A 21,816-nucleotide genomic window follows, 5' to 3' on the forward strand; every position below is an offset into this window, starting at 1 on the left:
GTGTCAGCACTGATGGCTTTAGCTCTTTCATATTTTTCCCCTCAAAATGTTTTTGCCCATAACAAAAATATTTTCAACACCAACACAGATGATTGGCAGCTAGCTGATCAAGGCACATAATAATTCATACAAAGACATTCCTATTCTAAACATATTTTCTAGGAAGTGTCATACTATATAGATCCATGATGGCGAACCTATGGTGTGCATGCCACAGGTGGCATTTGGAGCCATATCTTAGGGCACACGAGACATTGCCCAATATCAGTTCCAGCGCATATGTGCATGCTGACCAGCTGACTTTCGGCCTTCCAGAAGGCAGGGAAGGCCATTTTCACCCTCCCCAGCTTCAGGAAAGCTTCCAGAGCCTGTGGATAGCAAAACACGGGCCCAACAGGCCTACCGGAAGTTCGGAGGCTTCAGTGAGGCCTGTGCGCATGCGTGGGGAGGGGACTGAAGGGAATTGTGCATGCATTCATGGGGGGAGGGAATTGCATTATGGGTGTGGGCATGCATGCAGGCGTGCCCTTTTGGCACTCAAGCAGAAAAACATTTGCCATCACTGATATAGACATTTCCAGATTTCATTATCACTTTAGTTATGTTAGAAAATGAAAATTATAAGCTTGGGTTAGGGTTTCAAAATATAGTTTGATATGAATTGAATTGAATTGAATTGATTATATTTCTATGCCGCCCTTTTCCCCGAAGGGGACTCAGGGCTGCTCACAACCCAAGTCAAGGGGGAAGGGTACAAATAAGGAATAAAAAGGCAGCCAAAACAATACCATAGTTTAAAAGCACACAACAACCATACCATTCGAGGGGGGGACAAGACTCATTAGCCCCAGGCCTGTCGGAATAGCCAGGTTTTAAGGGCTTTGCGGAAGGCCTGGAGGGTGGTGAGGGTTCGAATCTCCGCGGGGAGCTCGTTCCAAAGGGCCGGAGCAGCCACAGAGAAGGCCCTCCTCCGGGTGGTTGCCAGACGGCATTGGCCAGCGGATGGAATACGGAGGAGGCCTAATCTGTGGGATCTAATCGGTCTATTGGAGCTGATCGGCAGCAGGCGGTCTCTCAAGTAGCACCATTTCTGTGGAAATCTTTCACAAAAAAATGTATTGATGTATATGGTTATAGAAAGAATGCATAAAATTAAGGAAGCTCAAATGGGAAAAACAGATTACCATAAGCTGATTTACCCAAAGATTTCCAGAAATGAGGCTGTCCTTTCATCCTAGAGATTTTTTTTCATCTAATGACAAATAGTGACTTAAGCTCTAAATTTAGGGATCATCTGTGAAATAGATTCAATGAAGACACAATGTGGAGATCCACATGCAAACCATGTTTTTATCAAAGCATGAAAAGTTGTATGAACAGTAAAATTTTAAACTGAGTCCAGAGATACTTAACGAGCAAAGCATCTGGAAAAGCATTATTTTAATACAATCATATGATTTGGTCCCTGACAGCAATACTTTTTTCCCCCAAAAGTTTCATGTTAATATAAAGCAGCACCATATAAAACATTCTGCAGAATCTACACAATGGACCAAAAAATAGATGATTGAAAAAGCATTTGATGATATTTGAAGAGAGTAGATCAAGATCAGGAATCATTGAAATACTAAAGCAAACAGATAAGGGGCTAATGCTCTTAAGAACTTTGGTAGTGAAGACAAACATCTCATGTTACTGGATAATGTTGGAATTTATTGAGTTTACATTGCCAGAGTAATAAAAGATTTCCCCCACTACCCACTAGTTGTGGATAGGGATAAAGTGAAAAATGACCAAGGTTAAGCAATAGAACAAGAGAACAAGAGAAGAGACAGTGTAAGATTATCAGGATATCAGTGAGTTTTCATCTGGATAAAAGGATTCATTTTTTCAATATTAAAATGGAAGGAGCAACAGAATATTTACAGATTGAATATAAAAAGCAAAGAAGAAAGCTCTGCACTTGCTATACAAAGCAGATGGGAAGTACACAAGAGAAAAAGCCTTTAAAGGAAAGAGCAGTTGGTTTTGAACATGTTGAGCTTCAAAGAAAAAAAAAAGTCCACATGAGAATATCATGTAAGCTGTTTTGAAGCAGAGAGTAGAATTGAATGTCATCAGAAGAGATGAGTAAATCAATCAAGTTTTGCATGTGCTCATAAATTCATGTGCTCATACCTATTTGAATGTGCTCATAATTAAATAATTGTACATATTTTCTAAAAATGCATGTTTGCATTCAATTACTTCATTTATTCATATGTTGTGCACATGAGTAATTCTTTTTAAGTAAAGAATTGCATTAAAAATTCTGTTGGATCCCAAATTACAAATGTTTATTTTTTTGTACACATTTGGTTGCTGCTTACTCATATAATATAGAAACTGCTGCTGATTTCATGCCAGAAACACCAAGGTGCTTCCAGATTGAAATGATTAGTCGATGCCATCACCATTGCCTAAGTGATGCCTGGTTGGCAGCTCCTTTCATGCCCCCATTAATGTGCCCATCAAAGTGGTAGCTATTTATCTACTTGCGTTTGCATGTTTTCGAGCTGCTAAGTCAAAAGAAGCTGAAGCAAATGACAGGAACTTGCCCTGCAATACAGCAGCACTCAGGTCTCGAACAAGGGCTTGCTAACCCTCAGCCCAGCATTCTACTCAGGTGAGCCACCATGTTCCCAAATATAGAAGCTTAGAATGTATAAAACTAAGAACATAGCTAAAACATCTATAGAAGCAACTTGCAATAAAGAGAGATCAGCCCCATCAATCATTCCAAAGTGATCCTTAAGGCCATTCTATCAATCACAACATCTTATTATATTAATATTGGATAGATGGTGACCTTTTGGGCTTTGACTGGATGGCAGAGAAAGTGAGAAGATATAAAGCTGTTCTCATTCAAACTGAATTCAAAGGATTATTAGGAGTTTGGGAATGCTGCAGAAGTGACCTAAGAAAGCAGATGAGAAGTGTGGAGACAAAAACCCAATCAAGCCATGACAAACCTCTGAAAAATCTTCCCAGATCCAATGAGTTGCAAGAAAGCCTTGAGATTTTGTATACAACAGACTCTCAGCAATTTGCTAGTAGAGAATAGGAGGGAGGGGACTATACTATTTCTCCTTTACTCCCAATGCATATGACCATAATATTATCATTATCTAGGAAGTTATGGCAATCAGGACTTGCATGACGTAGAGATGAAGCATGCATACAATTTTGCTTTAAGCGTACCCAGAATGTTTTATTTGGATCTATACTGAAAATTCCTGGGGATAGTGATTAAGAAAATAAAATGGGATGAAAGGGCTGGTAGCATCAGAGAAACAAAACTGTTTTAAAAATATGTGTCCCTAAAGGAGCTTTTTAAAAATTGTGATTAAAAAAAATCCCCTCCAATTCAGTTTGATTTATTCAAATCATGCTCTAGAGCCAGCAACAAGATGAAATGGATGACTTCTGGGTTGGTCCAGCACAGGACAGACCATTTCAAGGTTACAGAAGTTGTTGTTAAAAGTGGACTGTATGCCTCTACATAGAATACCCCAAAGATCTCCCTAAGATACAGGTATGGCCAAGTTTCAAACCAAGAAATTATAACAAATTATGTTATTCCACTGAAGATTCAGAATCATCTAGAAAAAGGGTATCAAATTCGATTTCATTGAGGGTCACATGAGGATTGTATTTGACCTTGGTGGGCCAAGGTAGGCATGGCCAGCTTGATGTCACTCATGTTGGGGGTACCTGTGATGGCCCAAGTGCTCTGCCAGAGAAAATGGGCTCCCGAACTCCATTTTTGGCTGCGATGGTCTTCTGCAACCCTCTGCCAGTGAAAATGGAGCTCGGGAGGGTTGTGCGCGACCCTCACAAGCTCCATTTTCGCTGGCAGAGGCACTGCAGGCCGGTCCTTTGATGTTTCCAGGGTGGCTCTGTGGCCAGATCTAAGTACCCCACGGGCTGGATAGGGGCCGCAGGCCTTGAGTTTGACACCCCTGATTTAGAAGAAGACCAAGAGTAGGTTTCTCTTAAAAACTCAACAGAAGAGGTAGCTGAAATCAATTACTCAATTATGACTTATTTTTAATTACCTTCATTCCAAATTCCAGACAGCCAGATTACATAAATAATCATATCTGCACTGGATTCAAATAAAGGTTTTGCATTTTGTTGCAGTAATAGGTGTATTTTTCATGGAACTATCTGAATGTCTTCAAGGACATCAAGTTGGCTTACTTACTTTGCTGACAACCTGCCTACAAGCTTTTACAGGCTACATCCAGCACTTTACATGAAACCTTCTACTCCTCTGACTTGGGTAGACATGATGCTATCTATTAACTAAAGTTAGGGTGTGAATGGAGATTGCCAGAGATACATTATGCAGCTGCAACATTCAGGAGTGTAGCATGATGAAACATTAGCAAAAAACCACTATTTTCTAGAAATTTTGCTTGCATTGAGAATGGATATATCTTTCAAGCTGTATTTTTTTTCCTAATGCCAATAACAGTTTTAATATTTTTTTAATCATATACAATTAAGACCATGGGTGAAAAACAAATACATGGTTTAATGCAAACTAAAATTCCCAAAGCAATCAGTGTTAAAATTCATTCAGGCCATATCTCATCTGCATCTTTCTGTGAGAAATCAGACACCTAAGATGGTTTAGATAAATGGCTCAATTAATTGTACAGAAGTAACCCTCTTTGAGCTGAACCAGAGCTGTGAGCTCTTTATTAAAAGCACTATTCTGTAGTCCATAACCTCGTTCCTTGACTCCTCTCTAGTTTCCAATTTAAACAAGTCCCTGTGCGGCATGTTCTAAAGGGCTTTGTCTCCCTGTCATTGTTAAGAGAGCTGAGGCATCCTGGAAGTGTGAAATCAGACCTCATGAGCTGAACGGTTCCCCAGGGAACACTGGACTGCGCAGAAGGTCAAAGTCATGGGCTGGACCATCTGAAAGCACCCTGATCACCCGTCTGTGACATAGCAAGCAGGGGAAGTGTGCGTGTGAGGAGACTATAATTGAACACATCTTAATTAAAACCCAGAGATAGCAAAAATAAACTGTTTCCTAGGCAGCCTGTCAAATTCAGGTTCCACTAATGAGTTCCAGTGTTTTAATTTCTTAATAAAAGTAAGACTCAGTTAGCAGTAGTAAAAACAAGGATTCGACATCATATTCCTGTTCTTGTTTTGCAATAATCTTTCATCAACAATATTAATTAAAACATATGAACACTAAATAATCAGCACACTATTATTAAACATACAATGAATAGAGAGCTAAAGAAACATTTCACATACAATAATCAGCCATTATTAAAATCTTTTATAAAAACATTGTCATATTTTATGTTTAATACTCTTATTTTTAAAACAATTTAAGATACTACTACTTAACATCTTAAGCTGTGGATTTGCCTGAATCAAATTTGTAGATATTTTCAATGAATTCAATTATTCTTTAGTGGTTCATTTAAAAGTTATAGATTTCCATGGAGATTTATCAATCACTCAAAAAGGAAAAAAAGAGGAGAAAAAGATTAGGTCCTTTTTGATAATTCTATGGCAAGTTGGATTTCATAATTTTCTAAGTTTTCTCAGGAGAGTATCCATTTTAATTGACTCAAAATGCTATTTTACTAAATAGAAAACAAACATTCTCTCCCATTAATTTAATGAATTATATTCATTAATTTAAAAACTTGTTGGTTACTAAGATTATTTCTTTCCCTGGGAAGAGAATAAACATTATTATTAATAGAATCAAAGTTAAAGGTCCTATAAAATTTATTTTATAGCTTTTATTACATGTTGGTGCCCTGTCTGAAAATATATCTGAAAAATATTTAAGGGCTAGAACTTTATTTTGGGCATGTCAGTCATAAAAGCTGTGCTGTATTATTAGAGTAAAAGGAATCAGGAGGTTTTCATAAACTGCATCATTACTCCAGTCATTACTGTTATGTCAATACTGGAATGGAATTTGGAATTTGAATAACTTCCTTTGAAATGTTAATAGCAGCTACCAATTAATAGCATATAATAAGAGTAACAAAAAAAATCATCTATAAGAATGTCTTACAGCAATATCAAACAGGGTTAATTCAGAATAAGATTTGCTGATGATCAGTATGTCTTAGTGTAATTCATGTGGTCATAAAACTGTAGGCATATACATACAGATCTTTTTACTATTACATTACTATAACATTTGTTTAGCAACTGTTCAACTTATGACAGTGCCTTATGATACTTATAATTTATGATACTGCCAAATGAGTAGTAGTTACAACCAGCCCTCATACTCACAGCTAGCATGGTGTTGTCAAGCAGAAATCAGGTATGACTTGGTGCAATCAAAGAGACAGAGACCAGGTGATCTCCCTTCACAAAAATGGATGTGCAGAGGGTTTGGGAGGCCTGCAAAGGCCTCCTGGGGGCTGGGGAGTTGGCCCCCAGCCCCCAGGAGCACTCTACAAGCCTCCTAAAGGCTATGCATGCCCCGTTTTTCACAAAAAGTGAGGTGTGCAGAGGGTTTGGGAGGTCTTCAGAGTGCAAAAACTTTTTTTAAAAAAATTACCTCTTCAAAATCTTGGTGCGTCTTATACTCCGAAAAATACGGTATATAACAGGAAGTGGGCATATAGTAGATAAGGTAGAGCAGTTACAAAAATACCTGTGCATGCCTCTTGTGATTTTATCACATGCTTACTCACAAGCTTTTGGTTTCTTATGAAACTTTACAAAATGCCCAGGGCCAACTAAGGCCTAAACATAAGAACCTTTTAACCAATCATCAGCGTTATCACAATCCTGATCAACATAAATTCTTTCATATTTTGACCAGTGCACAGAAGTATGACCAGCAAAGACAGGATAAACAGAGACGGTATACGAGCCATACTTCTGATGTCTCATGGAACAGATGTTAAGGCAGGCAGACATGATAAGAGGAAGACAATGTATGCAACAATAGAAGAATATAAGGAAGATTACAAAAAGGATAACCCAAAAAATCTCCCAGAGCCAACCCCAACCAGGTACTCAACTAGTAAGCCAAGAAGACAGTCCAGAGAAGAGGCAAATATCAGCATCTTTGGGTCTGTTCTGTATCTCCTTTTCCAGATAGGTAGTGTGATTTCAAATTATCAAGACAGCATAGAGAGATGTAATTGAAACAATGGAAGTGAATTAATGTACAAATACCTCCCTTGGTAGCAAGGACAACATCCAAGGCGTGGCAATTTTGAATCACTTGCTATGAAATATCCTTCACTTGAATGAGCCTCCATTGTAATGGGGTCCAGGCTGGCATTGCCTCACATAGGTTGTAAAGGACCAATGGATTAGGATCCTCACTGATCTTAATGCCAAAAGCCTGACTGAACTTATCCACAAGTCCCATTAGGTGTGGTTGACTTTCCAGGTGATGGTGCACCATGCATATATACCAAGTTCATATTTGGAAGAAGAATTAAAAGGTTGGAGGCAAGCCACAGCTCTGTGTTGGATATGAGCTGCTAACTTTGCAATGATTTGTTTTTTATTATGGAGAACAGGCATCTTCCAACTATCAGTAACATTTATGATTTGGTATACCTGGGCTTCCAATAGGGCTGCTTCCATGACCAGCCTCTGAGTGCCAGTCGGGAGTATATGTGCACAGATCCACAACTGGTAACATTTAACAGTTTTGCTCAGGTCTGGATATTCAGAATGTGTGTGTTGGTACTCCAACCCCCAAAGATGGCGACCAAAGCCGTTTGTTGTCCTTCTATTTGTTTTGGGGTGGGGTGGTGCCTTCATGTTCCAATGTTTTTTGCATGGCCCAGTTGTATTGAGTGGTGTTCTGCTGGAAGGTCTTCCTTATAGACTGACTCTCTATGAGCCTCAAAGTTTTCCTCCCTCATTATACCTTCCTGAGGCCCCATTTGGTGGAAAAAGATAAGAGTGCTTATGGCAAATTACTGAGTGGCTGTTAGTAAACCAGTGACTCCTTTGATGTTTTGGCATGTGACTGAAGGGTGATGTTGTTTAAATGAAAGCTTCAGTCCAAGGTCATCCTCAGCACCACAGCCTACAGTCCAATGATAATTGGAGTCCTCAAAAGGATCAGTGGTCTTGGGAAGGGTGTGGTGAATCCCGGTGCAAATACCAGCAACTTTGACAACTATATGGGTCATGAGAAGGATGTGGAAGGGTCCTTTCCACTGTTCAGCCAGGGAACTGGAGTAAGTCCAAGATTTCATGACTAATGAATCACCAGGAAGGAAGGAGTGCAGCAGATGATCCAATCCCGGATGATGGAAGACCTGAACAGCTCGATAAATGGAGGAGACATTTTGAGAAAGAGAGCAGATAAAGTCCTGGAGAGCTTGGTCCCCAAAGGCAAGAGAGGACGTGGAGGCTTGATAAAGATTTAACTCATTTCATGTAATTATGTTGTACACACAGTAATTCATTGAAGGCTCTCAGAACAAAATATTTTGGCAGCCATGTGATTGCTTCATTTCACCTTTTCTCTCAAGTAAGAATTTGGGTTCTCAAAAGTCCAGATATAAATTTATTTGCAAAATGTTTTTTTAAAAGATGTAACAGAATTTTTCATTAAGCACGAATAGAACAGAAACCTAGCAACCTTCAGTATTTTATTTGCTATACTGTTGGTTTTGTAAACTATAACATAAAATTAGTCAGTGATTACTGATTAGCATAAAAATGGAAATAGTTCTTGCCTGTAACATCAGCTGCCATCAAACCTTCTGCTCTGATGACCTTTACCTGGAGAAATCCCACATCCTTTATGTTTTGAAACATCTGCATTAGGTTCTAGAAACATACACAAAATTTAGGAAATTACACTGAAGTCATAAAAAAAGCAAAATATGAAGAGACCATTTCCTCTTAAAGGTTCTAAATAGTCCTGATGGCTTAAATCACATGCTTCTAACATATCATAACTCTGAAGCTGCACTTAGGTCTGGCTCAACACTTTATTCTGGAACTGGCTTACTTGGCAGAAGGCTCGTGAACACAGCAGGATTAGTCTTAATTGTACATAAAAAGGAAGAATCCAAAAAGAAACATATAGATATGTTTCCACTGCAGTACACAGATGTCAAAGCTTTTATATATGTATGGATCCTGGATTGAATCTTTTCTTCCTCCAACTTTCCTGAGTCAGCAGGTATTTGGCTGATCTCTTGATAGCCTTGGAAGGCATGGAAACTATTGGTTACTGCTATACCACTTTTATTTCTTAACATTAGTAGATAAAATATTCAATTCTATCCCAAATACATAATTTAACAAGTCTAATTTAAAAAGATATTTAGTATTTGTTCCTTATTTTAAATCATTATTTAATTGGAATAGCGTCCCAGAATTATATTAAATGATGACACCTTAATCATAAGGTATTTCTATTCCACAAACCAGAGATTTTGCAGGTTCTTGAGAAATAATTTAGAAACTGGAGTGTTTCTATGAGTTATCTGTAACAAAACTAAAATTATGCATACACAAATATTTCTGTATGACTTAGATGTATTCCCTATAGCTTCCTCATATTATTCACAAAATAGCTATTATTTTAATTTGTTTATAAGTTTTAATTGCATAAACACAGCATGTGTTCAAATTTCCTATATTATTATGGTATAAAACTATAGTTTTATAATTACTACTATATAATCATTATTTTATACAGTATAATTAAAATATTTTATAAAAGTGTTGTTTTAAAAATAGTATTTATTTTTTAAAAAATCAGGAAACACCAAGTAAAGAATGAATTTCTAAACATTTTGACAGGTTGAATCCCATTAAAATAGCAAACCTGGATTTTAACAAACATCAGAATTAATGCACTTTTCCATTATGATACAAAATTTAAATTCTTAATCATATTCTGTTTAACAAAAATGTTTTCTGCTTGAAAAAGTTGAAATCTTAACCATGTATTAGAGAGACCCATTTATAAATAAAAATGAGACACAAAGCCTGTAATGTACATCTCAGAAATAGAAGCAATGTTCAGCGGAGGCAATGCAGTTATATAGCACATCAATATGGCACATATCTCTAGCATTCTATAAGATCACTAATGCTATATCTCTTAACTTTTAATTTCATAATAATTGCCTATTAGAAATTCGCTTAATCAGAAAGACAATTTCCCCCCTCTATCTTCCTTTTTTTCTTCTTGATTTGGTTTAAACCTGGTTCTTACAGAAAGCAACAGAAAAATGCTATTTGCCATTACTTATCATTTCTCAAAAAGGTCTGGGGACTTTTTTTGTCAATCCTGGCATTTTAATAGAGATATTTTCCAGTTCAATGCTATGTTGAACAAGGGAGGCATGGTGAAATTAAAAGTATTTTTGTTGTTTTGAAATTGCATTTGTTTTGCATTTCCTGGACAAAAGTCAACCTTTTTACCTATATGCGCATTCCATTCATTTAAAAAGACCTGGCAATATTTCACCCACTATTATTTGCCAGTGGGATAATTATAGTTTGAACTTTTAGATTTTGCTAGTCAGCTGATTTAGTGCAATTTAGTGCATTTCTGACAATCTCAGCCAATGACGCACTGCAGATTATTGTAGGATTTTGTGAAAAGCAAATGACTTTAATACATTACTTTAAACATGCAACTTAAAGTAATGATTTATGAGATGATTATCGGTCGTCTTATTTATGAAGACTGTTGGAGGCCTCAAAACCCAGATGGTATTGGAGGCTTCACATTTCCATAGCACAGAAATCTATGATTTGCTGTGAATCCTTTCAGCCCTCAATAGATGGGAAAAGATTGAAATGCTCTGGAGATGAGTCCTCTTTATTTTTTTAATGAAAGGCTGTATAATATATTTTCTGTATAGCTGCAGCAGCTGTCAGCGAGAGCATCTCAGTTCAGCTCTATTATGGGAGAACCAATACCCCATCCTATGGCATCAAGATACACTGAGGGGCCAGCACTGATTGACAGCTTGTCACCATGACGTCTTATTCCATCTCTGTTATGGAGAAAATTAATGTCACACCACCAGCCTTATGACTCGCTGTCATCTTATAACTGCTCACCTTTTATCAATGCTCTAAATAACATTTCAAGCCCCATCGTCTCACGGTGGACAATCCGGTCAAGGGACATTAAATCGGATGAATGTGAAATGTCATAATAAAAATGGAATGCTAACAACTTCTTCACTAAACTAGCTTCTCTGGTTTTTAAACTGTGACAAGGGGGAGCAGGGGTTCAGCATACCCGTTCTGAAAAGGTCATAGAATCTCTCTTTTGGTCTGCTACCCATTACGGCCCTCCTCCCATCCCAAAAGGAATTAATCTTTTCATACAATTGTGATAAAATGGTTCAAACGGTAATGCCTCTTTAATTTGTAGGGCTCTGATGTTCTGCTACAAATGGTTAAATGACAGTAATAGAGTCATTTTCCAAGGCTATTTGATCTGACGGCAGGGTCAGTGCATTTACTCTTTTCAGTCTCAAAAATAGGGAAAAATACATTTTTAAATAGAAAGATCTCCTTCTCAATACTTTAAAAATAAAACTTTATAAATAATTTTAGATTAAAAAAGATCATGAATTTGTCAGTTACACAGTAATATTTACTAAGATTTAGCAAAGGATAACACTAATATTCCTACTAAAATATGTAGGGATAAAGATTTGCTACAAAAATGTGTAGCTATTTCTATATCCCGTATACTACAATGTTGCTATTTGTCCAGGATTATTGCAGTTATGTGTGGCTCATGTTGATGAACCAAGTTATCCAGCTTGTAAGTAACAACACTCTAATTTCTGAAATAAACATACTGAAAATCAGATTTTCAATGTCATATTTTTTAAACAATGTTGCTATTCTCTATTAAAATTTACTGGTTATTTATTTATTATTAAAAGATAATCAGAACAATGAACATCCTTTGCTTTGTATTTTTCTGGTATACAGGAGAACAAAATGCATATTTCACTAAAATTAGTATCTGAGAAATCCATTTATCTCCCAAGATACAGTCTGACAGATCAACTTGCCTTAGTTCAAAAAAATGTGAAATAATATTGGTAATCACTAGTTTTCAGATGATTTAGTACATTTCTTGGTTCTTACTTGATTTTAAAAATGTAATGGTTAGCCTTGCTAAGTCACCTCTATTAAATTGTGTTTATGATAATACTATTGGCGAATGATGTGTATAAGTACTTGCAGGCAGCTGATTCAGTGGAGATAGGTAGAATAAATTTGCTGAAGCACACATCCTGCTAATCTGTTTGAAGAATATTGTACAGCAATAGTACTAGCACTTCATATTATCTGCACAGCCTGATAAGGTACATCTTTATTAAATTTACTTATTGAGAGGATGTCAACCAAAGAATAAGAATATTTTAAAACAAAAAAAAACATTAAACAGCCCTCTGTTATTCAGAGTTTAGCTTAATGCACAGAGTCTAGAGATAACTTCTAAACATCTGGCAGACCTATACAATAAAAGCTTTGTAATTTTAGGGGAGATAGCTTTTCTTCTTTCTTCTTTGTGTTTAGTAAGTCAGTTTTAGTTAATCCAATATTAATAAAAGTTGAGTAAGAGCTCCCCTTGCTGTTCCTTTACTAAAACTACACAATTGCTTCTATGATATAAGACAGAATATTTTTCAAAATGTTCAATCCAGAAATTAAACATTTAGTATCCTTATTATTTTATGTTAGATTTCTAACCTACTCAAAACATCTAATAGAAGAAATCCGTGAAGAGAGGGCTTTGTTTTAAATAACGCAAAGTTGATCAATTATTCAGCTACTTAAGGACATTACTTATTGGAAAAGTCAATAAGGAAATGTCTTAATTATAACAAGAAGTTAACTTTTCAGTGAAAAAATAATATCAAGTAAAGCTACATTTATACATATACATATATACATACATACACGTATGTATGTACATACGTACATATTTAGGTACGTATATACGTACATTATTACTGTTGGCTACTGGGTGCGGGATGGCATCATATAAACAAAGTAAGTAAGCAAGTACTGTGTTTCCCCAAAAATAAGACAGGGTCTAATTTTCTTTTGACCCCCCAAATTTTGCTTGGGCCTTATTATTGGCAGGGGGCTTATTGGTTTGGGGCTGCCAGGTGGCTGCTCTCTTGCGAGCGGGCGCCCAAAGAGCCGGGCATAGCCTCATGGGCAAACAACTGTGTTGCAGCGCAACAAAGTAGCCATGAGGTGACCATGCTCATGAGCAGCTGCCCGGAAATGCCCCTTTCCAGCCAGGCAGAGCGCCAGTCAATTATCCAGTAATATCCCAAAGGCGCTAAGCCGCATGGCGCTCTGCCCGGCTGGAAAGAGAAGTTGCGCGAGCACTTGTTCTGCCTCCATCTCACGTGCCCCCCTGACTCACTATGCCTAACTCTCCCTGCAGGGCTGGGCCAGGGCACTGCCGCTGAAGCCCCGCTGCTGCCACCGCCCCGCTGCCGCCGTCGCGGCACCAGAAGGGCGGCAGCGGTGCCCTGGCCCAGCCCTGCAGGGAGAGTTGGGCATGGTGAGGCAGGGAGTCATGCGAGCTGGAGGCAGAACAAGTGCTCGCACAACCTCTCAATCCAACTGGGCAGAGCGCTATGCGGCTTAGCGCCTTTGGGATATTACTGGGTCGGTGAGTGGCGCTCTGCCCGGCTGGAAAGGGGCATTGCCGGGCGGCTGCTCATGAGAGCAACTGCCCGGCAACCCCCTGCTCCAGCTGGGCATAGCGCCACCCTCCAACCTATCAGTATCCCAAGGGCATCAAGCAATGTAAGCCCCTTTGCCCCCCTGCCCCCAGCTTCTGTGGCTTTACGCCTTCGGGATACCGCTAGGTTCGTGAGTGGCGTTCTGCCTGGCTGGAAGGGGGGGGTTGTCAAGGGGGCTTAATATTGGGGGAGGGCATATATTTTTGCCCACAGGAAAAATAAGGCATAGTCTTATTATCAGGACATGTAATTTCCGGGAAACACGGTAAGTAAGTTTTCCTTTTACATTTCATCATTTATCACTATAATCTTATGCAAAAAATAGTAAGAAAAGATGCTGCATACATATCTTTTTAGGATTTCTTTCTGTTCCTTTGGATCTTCTAAGACATTCATTGAGAAGTCAGAGATGGTGACCGCAGCTGAAGCAGTCAATGTAACCAGCAATATCAGATGCCCTTCACCTTCTTCCAGAGGCAGCTCTAGCTTATGAGTATGCTCTTTGCTTAGAGTTGACAGGTCAATTTGGCACCTAGAAACAAGCATTTTCTTTAGCATGTTGTACAACAGTGCTGTGAAATACTGTGAACTCAGTTACCCAAAATGAACCATATTATATTTACTTCTTGTTTTCAGGACAAAGTCTTCAAATTTATGAACTTTATCATTCAGCAAAACAGGTACTTTACAGAAGCATATTTCTGCCTATGAAGTTTAAATGCTAGAAAACAGAGTACTAGAAATGAAATGTTCCTTTAACTTCCTTGTATAACTTTTAAAAATTCATAACAGGAAATCCAATATATTGGATGTTGACCAAACTCCTTTTGTTGACTGAAAATGAAGTACCACTCTTCACTACCGCCTATGATCACATACTCTAAAATTACTCTAGATAGTGGGGAGGAGGGAAATTCTGATTTGGGAAGGAAACAGGGAGATTGAAATTCTTATTGGTCAGATTTCAATATATATAATGTTAGCATTTAACCAGAGATGTAACTGAAATCTATCTAACTTTGGTTTAAAGTGCAGCCTATGTTTGGCTACAGGCTCAACATTTTTTTTCTATAATATAATCACAATTTATAATGATATCCCTCCACCTATGGAGATGGATCATTCCAGCCATAAGAAGAAGTGGGGAAAGAGAGAAGAGTTTTAGAAGTATTTTCCAACCAGCACATAGTAAGTCAAAAGGAAAAGGATACACAGATTTTGTGCTTCAGAAATCAGTATCATATGAGCATCATAATCTGGATATGGAGCTGGGTATAGAATAAGATCTATCTTTGCACATTATTTACAATTCTTGTGGCAAATTCCTTGCGGATAACGAACTGTTAATAGGCAAAACCCTAATCTAAACATGCAACATAGATAACAAAGTCAAGCAAAGGCGTTGTGGTATTAAGCTGATTCAAGCCAAAGAGTTCAAAAGATGAGGTGAAAGACACTTCTAATAAATATTTGATCAAATGTCTTGAGTATGTTTTTCATAGTTTCTTCTGAATGCAGACATAACAGGGAGTTTTGTTGTGCTAAGTTCCCTTAAGCACATACATGCCTATGAGTTTCACATATGAAGCAGGATGCTGAACAGGAAGAAGTCATCATAGATAGAATGAAACATCTTCCTCTTCTTTTTCACTGTGCTCTAAAGTGGGTAAATGTCAGGGTTCCAAATAGCATCCAACAAGTCACCAGAACATCTACGGGATCTCAGTATCATGTGAACAGCAGACATGTAACATTTAGAACAAAATCAAATCCCAAACATGTCAATGAAAGGTTTGTCATCCTAAAAGAAAATCAAATCGGAAGCACACTTCAAACACTTAATTCCAGATGCCCAGAAATGAAGTTTACTAAGAAGACTAAGAAAAGAAATTTCCATTCCTTAACATCCTTGTCACCAACAGAACAGAAAAACAACAAACCTTGAATGTGTTGAAATTTCTGCAGTAACCACCCCACAAAATCAACTTACAAAATAAGTTATGGAAGTACTGTAACTACCTAATTCAAGAAGAACTACCACCTCCAATTTAATTTTAAAAGTTATCTAGAAATTAAAAACAACAACAGATAGACTTCAAGAACTACATCTATCTGAGGAGTACTGGTGGCATAAAAGTTAGAAGCAGTATTGTAAGAAAACTGCCCACAGCCTGGAGTTTGATCCTGATGGGGTTCAAGTTTGACTCACCCTTCCAAAGCCAGTAAAATGAGGACCCACATTGTTGGGGAAAATATGCTGACATTGTAAATTGCCCAGAGAGTGCTATAAAGCACTGTGGGGCAGTATGTAAGTCTAAGTTATGCTATCTTGTTATTGCTATCTATTTATTTAAAACCTGTAGCTGCCCTTATTAAATCAAAAGATCATATTCCAGCTTCTGATGTTGACATTCTGCCTTACATATGTAACATATATGATGCTAGACAGATAGAAAGCGTTGCATAGTCAATAACTGAGTTAATTATCAAATACTACCAATATAACCCTAATCTTGCACCATAAATCTTTTGAAATATAATTTTGAAAAGGGATGGTTTTTAGCTGATATGATCTGCCATCAATACATTAAAAACATTTCCATAAAAAATTAGGTGATTTCTAAATGTTATTTCTTTTTTTTAATTCAAAAAATTTACTTCAAGCTATTCAAAATTATATGTTCTCTTCTTCAAAGCTCATTGTCATACTATAAGTCATTTGTAAACAAACCTGCCAATAAAATCATCCTTTTTGCCTGCATCTCTGTCCCATACTGTAATATCAATAATTCCTCCTCGTTCTTCATAAAGATGTAAGTCAAATTGTTCCCTCCACCTGGGATTCAAAGTTTTTGACATTATCTAGATAAAAAAATTAAAAAAATATTTCTGTTATGATGTTATGATAAGAATAACAAAACAGAATTTTGATTATTTTAATAGTTTTATATTTAAATATTATTCATCTTCTGGATAGCAGTCAATATAACATTTGGTCACATTTATTAAAATATTCACTGAGAAACATGTTAACGTTTTCTCAAAAAACACAAAAAGTATGAAAATTATAAGAAGATATTATTTATTACTTTAGCACATTTTTCTTTTACATCACAAAAGAACTGATATGAGTTTCTAGTTTCTCCTTCAAATAGATTAATTTTTTTCTTGCTTAGAGACAGAGAGGTGAAATAAATTTTACATCTTTTTCAATATGAAATTTATGAAAAATTATTTTTTCTCAGTTCTTTTCTTTCCTTTAAAAAAACCTATAATAAAAAGAACTGAATTAGTAAAAACAAACATTTCATAAAAATAAAATAGAATATCCCTCATTCAATTATTTAAAGCAACATAAAAGGTATCATTTAATTTAGTAAGAGTTTTTATTCCTGACCAAAACAGTATCTGAGACAGGAGCACAGTTCACTACCACCCTGGTCACATGACCACATTTTGAAACATTGTCAACCTGTTTGCATTAATGATCAGTGCCAAGAGCTCTGCAATTACATGATCACAATTTGCCATTTTCTCTGCTGTCTTCCCCAGAAAGTTAATGGGGAAGACAGCAGAGGATGTTGACAGTAGAGGGGTATGTTAGATTTGAGGTCCATTACCCTACATGCCAAGGAATTTTCCCTCTCCTCTGGGCAGGCAAGTGAAATCCTCCTACATGCTGAAGGAACAGATCTCAAATCTTGGGAAAATGTTAGTGGCGGCCAGCATTCCAAGTCTTCCAGAACACTGACATTTGATAGTGTTTTCACCAGATTTGAGATCTGCTTCTCTAGGGCACTAAGGGATTTCCAAATCTAGCAAAAAAGCTTGCAAATACCATCATTCTCACAGTTGTTTTTCCTGGTAGGTGGGGATCATTCTTCACAAGTTTTTTTCCAAACTTTACATTACTTTTGGTGTTGTCCTTTGCACTTTTTCCATTTCTTCAGCATCCTTCTTCTACTTCTTGTTGCAGAACATCTGTCTATATTTTGTGGAATAGCTTAATGCTCAAGTATCTGATTAACCCCAGGTCTAAAATCATATGATTGTATTCAGAGGTTTGATTTAGTAAGTCACTAGCTTTAAATCTAGAGTTCCAAACATTGCATTGTACTATTGCAATTTTTTAATATTGTATAATAACATAACAATCAAGTCCTGCAAATACAAATAGAACGACTGTGGCAAAAAAGTAAAGGTAGTACCAATACCAATAATTGCCTTGGGTGCAATTCCAAAACAACTGGATACGATCGACATTGTCAAAATCACTACCAGTCAATTGCAAAAAGTGGCTTTACTCAGAACAGCTTACATATTATAACAATATCTGTAACACCATCAAATATCCACATCTGCCTATCCCAGGCCCTTTAAGAAGGACACAATAGGTGGATAAAAATGCCAAATCCAGTCTGAACATCTGGCTGACCATGCGATGAACCATAATAATCAAATAATGATTTCAACCAAAAAAATTCTGAAGTTACATTAAAAATTATACTAGAGTCTTTAAAAAATAGTTTAATAAAATCAAAAGTTACCTTACTCTTGTACTTCTGATGTCCCAGCCGAAATTTCACATAGGGATCACTCAGCCCATTTGAGTCCATGGCTTTGAGTCCACAACCTTCAATTAAAGTGATACTGACTATTCCTCTCCATAGCTGAGCTTTTTTGTGAAAGTCCGATAGACGTATACTCTGGGTCTGAAACTTCAGGTGCAGAGAGGACTCTCATTTATTAACTTTGTATTTTGTTTTCAGAACAGAATTATTATTTTAAGAAAATATTTAAGAAAGGTTTCTTAATGTTTAGAAAACTTATTTATGAATGGTTATTGATGAAAACAAGATTTTAGAATAGCAAGAAACAACTATATCTTAGACTTTAGTATTACTCCACTTTTGGGGAAAAATGGAAAAAATGGAATGGTGATTATATATACAGGTAAGTCTTTGATTAACGGGCAATTTGTTCTATGGCAAACAAAGATTAATTTGAAAGTTTTTAGATGATGTTTGCAGCTAACAGCTATAATGTACTTGATTTTTAGTAATCTCTCAACTTTTCAAATACACTAAATTCAATAAATTTACCTCTACTTTTGTTATCTTTCCAATAATGAAGAATAATTGATAATACTACATTGCTTGCAATGACTCCTAAGTCTTATTGTCACTATAATTTATATCCAACAGTTACTCAAAGCATGTCAAGATTTAAGAAAAACAACAAAGCACTTTTAAAGCTAGGAAACAAAACAAAACAAAACAAAACAAAAAAAGAAAATACCAAGTTTCTTTCTTAAAACAATTGCAAGCAAGGAGTGAGTTGAATTTAAAAGCTACTTTGATACTATAAAGTTTGAAAGAAAAATAAGACATATGTAATAAAATAGATATTACGTAAAATAGTGGTTTGTACATATCTTGGGAAATATTCTGGGCATACATTGAAAATTAAAATAAAACCTTTTAAACTACATTTTTATTTAACTGGATGAAAATAATGTTTATAAATTAGCATCAGCATTTAACCTTAGGAGCATGGCAACTATCCACAAGAAGATTCCACAACAAAGAATTCAGAACAAAATATACATAATATCTGACAGAAAGCAATGCCTTAAATCTTGATTGTGTGAATAGAACATATTTGATATTCATAAATAAGGATTACCCAAATCCTCACTGTCTCCTCTGGCTCTTGAAATTTTATTCCTATTATTTCCTATGCTATATAAGGAAAAGTATAACATATTCCTATATTATATAAGAAAAAGTAAAAAGTATAAACAACACATTAGGTAAATAGAGGTCCATTTTACGATCAATTATTTGTATTGCTTTCTTCTCATCCATTTGGGAAACCATATTTGTTAATTATCGACTTCTTGTTACATTTTCTAACTTGATAATTATTTCTTCATTCCAGTGCGCTGATACAAATATATCTTAAGATTTATTTTCTCATCTTCCTTTATTTAAATAAGCATCAGTTCAAAATATTTTGTGACACAATACAATACTACAACAAGCTCAATTCCTCCATGTCCTTTACAATCAGTTAACTATTCTTCCGAACTAATATTTACTAATATTATTTTGAAGAAGTTTTATATTTGAGAAATCATGGATGGGTAAATAAAAGAACATAAAAGAAAAAGCTGATCTATAACCTTGAAAAAGGTCAATGTTATCCTACTTTTAAAAAAGTAACAAAAGGAACATCTAATAACTACAGCACAATCAGTCTGCTGTCAGTATCTGGAAAGATTCTAGATAAAACAATACAGCAATTGCTAGAAATCAGCACACAGTACCTCAAGATCAAGTCTTCCCATACTGATTTTATCTCATTTTTAAAATTGGCTAATTATAAATTGTGAGAATGTCCTAAGTATAATATATTTTGAATTCAGCAAGTATTTCACAGAATATCCCACAAGCTAGTTAAATGAGGGCTAGCATAACAATCAAGGATGGTATAAATCTAGGTAGATGGTATAAAAATGTCCCTAAGGAGTGGTCATCAGAGATTTCTTGTTAAACTGGAGTCTAGTCATTAATCCTGGAATTTTGAGGAAGTTCCCTCATTTAAATATTAACAAAGCCAATAATGTTTCATATCCACTAAAATCATGGTGAAACTGGGATAGAGGTGGGTGCATCCATCCTGGTGCTCCTTGATTTCTCAAACAGTTTTTGATACTATTTGACTCTGATTCTTGGGACTAGGAGTCACTGTGTAGCAGTGATTAACCTCCTTCCTCAAGGGGCAGTTTCAATCAGTGTTAATGTGGAGAGATCATGTCTGCACCTCCTCACTTATGTTGTTTGTGGGTTTGATGCTCTCCCCTCTCTTATTTAACATCTACATGAAACTGCTGGGTGAAATCATCCATTGGTTAAGGCTTAGGTATCATCAGTATGCTGGCAAAATCCAGATTTATATCTCAAACTCAAGCTGCACAGGTGAAATTGTTGATGAGGAGTCCTCGGTGCTCTCTGAGCTTATTTGTTTTCTTGCAAATTTTTCATTACCCAAACTAGGTAACATCACCATCATAAGCACTGATGTTACATAGTTACATAGCACCAAGGACCTCTCATTTCAACCCTAAGCTACAAATTTTCTCCTTTATTGAGGTTATTGAGTGTCTGAAGGCTGTTCACGTTTTGATAGTGTGGAACATACTTTGCTCAGTCCTGATAAGAGTGACTAGCTCTAGTTGTTTCACCTTCCAAAATGGGGCATGTTACCGTTGTTGATTTAGGATGCGGCAGGATGGGGCATGTGAAACTATTGTGTAACTTGGAGTTCTAGACTTGCAGCTATTGTTCAAAGAACAAGTATTACCTTCAGCCCAGAAGTGTAACTGCCCCCTCCCTCTGGAACAGCATCCTTCTAGAGATAAGGACTATGCCTTCTTTCCTGGGGCTCCAGAAAGCTGTTAAAATCTAGAATTGTTGCCAGGCCTGGGATTAATGTATTTTGGGGGCTCCTGTTGTTACTTTATGTTGCTGTTGTAACTGTATACTCTGGGCTATCTGTGTGGTTTTATGTTTTTTTTTTAAATTTTCTGATTTTGTACACTATCCAGAGTCTTTTTGTGTAGGCACCCATAAACAATTGAAATAAATAAAAATAATCAGGTAGATGCTAAAATTCTAGTCTAACACTGAATATTGAATTAAATATTGGAAAAAAGAGTAGGTTGAGAGTAAATCCAGAACACAAGAAAAATGGCATCTACACAGACCTGAAACAAAAGAAAACAAATTTTGAAAAGACACACTTTTGTGAAAAAGTGACTTTTTGGCAAAACAAAACGCAGTTCAAAATAAATCCTCTGAGATGTTGGAGCCGATATTTGTGAAGTTCAAATGCATTAATATTTAGCTGCCATACATTATTTTTTTCAGGTTATCTCCGTATAACAACTACTCTACCAAGTCTTATTATGTGCTCAAAAAATACAAGTATATGATGACATCCTAATGAATTCCTAAATTGATAATGCTGCATAACT

General features: G+C 36.4%; 1 protein-coding gene across 2 annotated transcripts in view; it reads right to left on the minus strand.

The window, feature by feature from the left end:
- Nucleotides 1-21,816, minus strand: part of MCTP1 (multiple C2 and transmembrane domain containing 1) — a 107,147-nt gene that overhangs the window by 68,083 nt on the left and 17,248 nt on the right. For both annotated transcript variants that reach the window (XR_015696679.1, XM_087715725.1), the window contains exons 6-9: nucleotides 18,326-18,496; nucleotides 16,510-16,640; nucleotides 14,124-14,310; nucleotides 8,754-8,847 (exon numbers count right to left, since the gene is read on the minus strand). Coding sequence is in view for 1 of the 2 variants with exons in the window: in XM_087715725.1 (XP_087571851.1) it covers nucleotides 8,754-8,847; nucleotides 14,124-14,310; nucleotides 16,510-16,640; nucleotides 18,326-18,496 (583 nt within the window). In the remaining variant the exon portion in view is untranslated. The remainder of the gene's footprint in view (nucleotides 1-8,753; nucleotides 8,848-14,123; nucleotides 14,311-16,509; nucleotides 16,641-18,325; nucleotides 18,497-21,816) is intronic.

This window comes from Thamnophis sirtalis, unplaced genomic scaffold (assembly GCF_051295495.1).
Source record: "Thamnophis sirtalis isolate CommonGarterSnake01/CBP01778 unplaced genomic scaffold, rThaSir2_p1.2 scaffold_5, whole genome shotgun sequence".
In the NCBI taxonomy this organism is placed as follows: domain Eukaryota; kingdom Metazoa; phylum Chordata; class Lepidosauria; order Squamata; family Natricidae; genus Thamnophis; species Thamnophis sirtalis.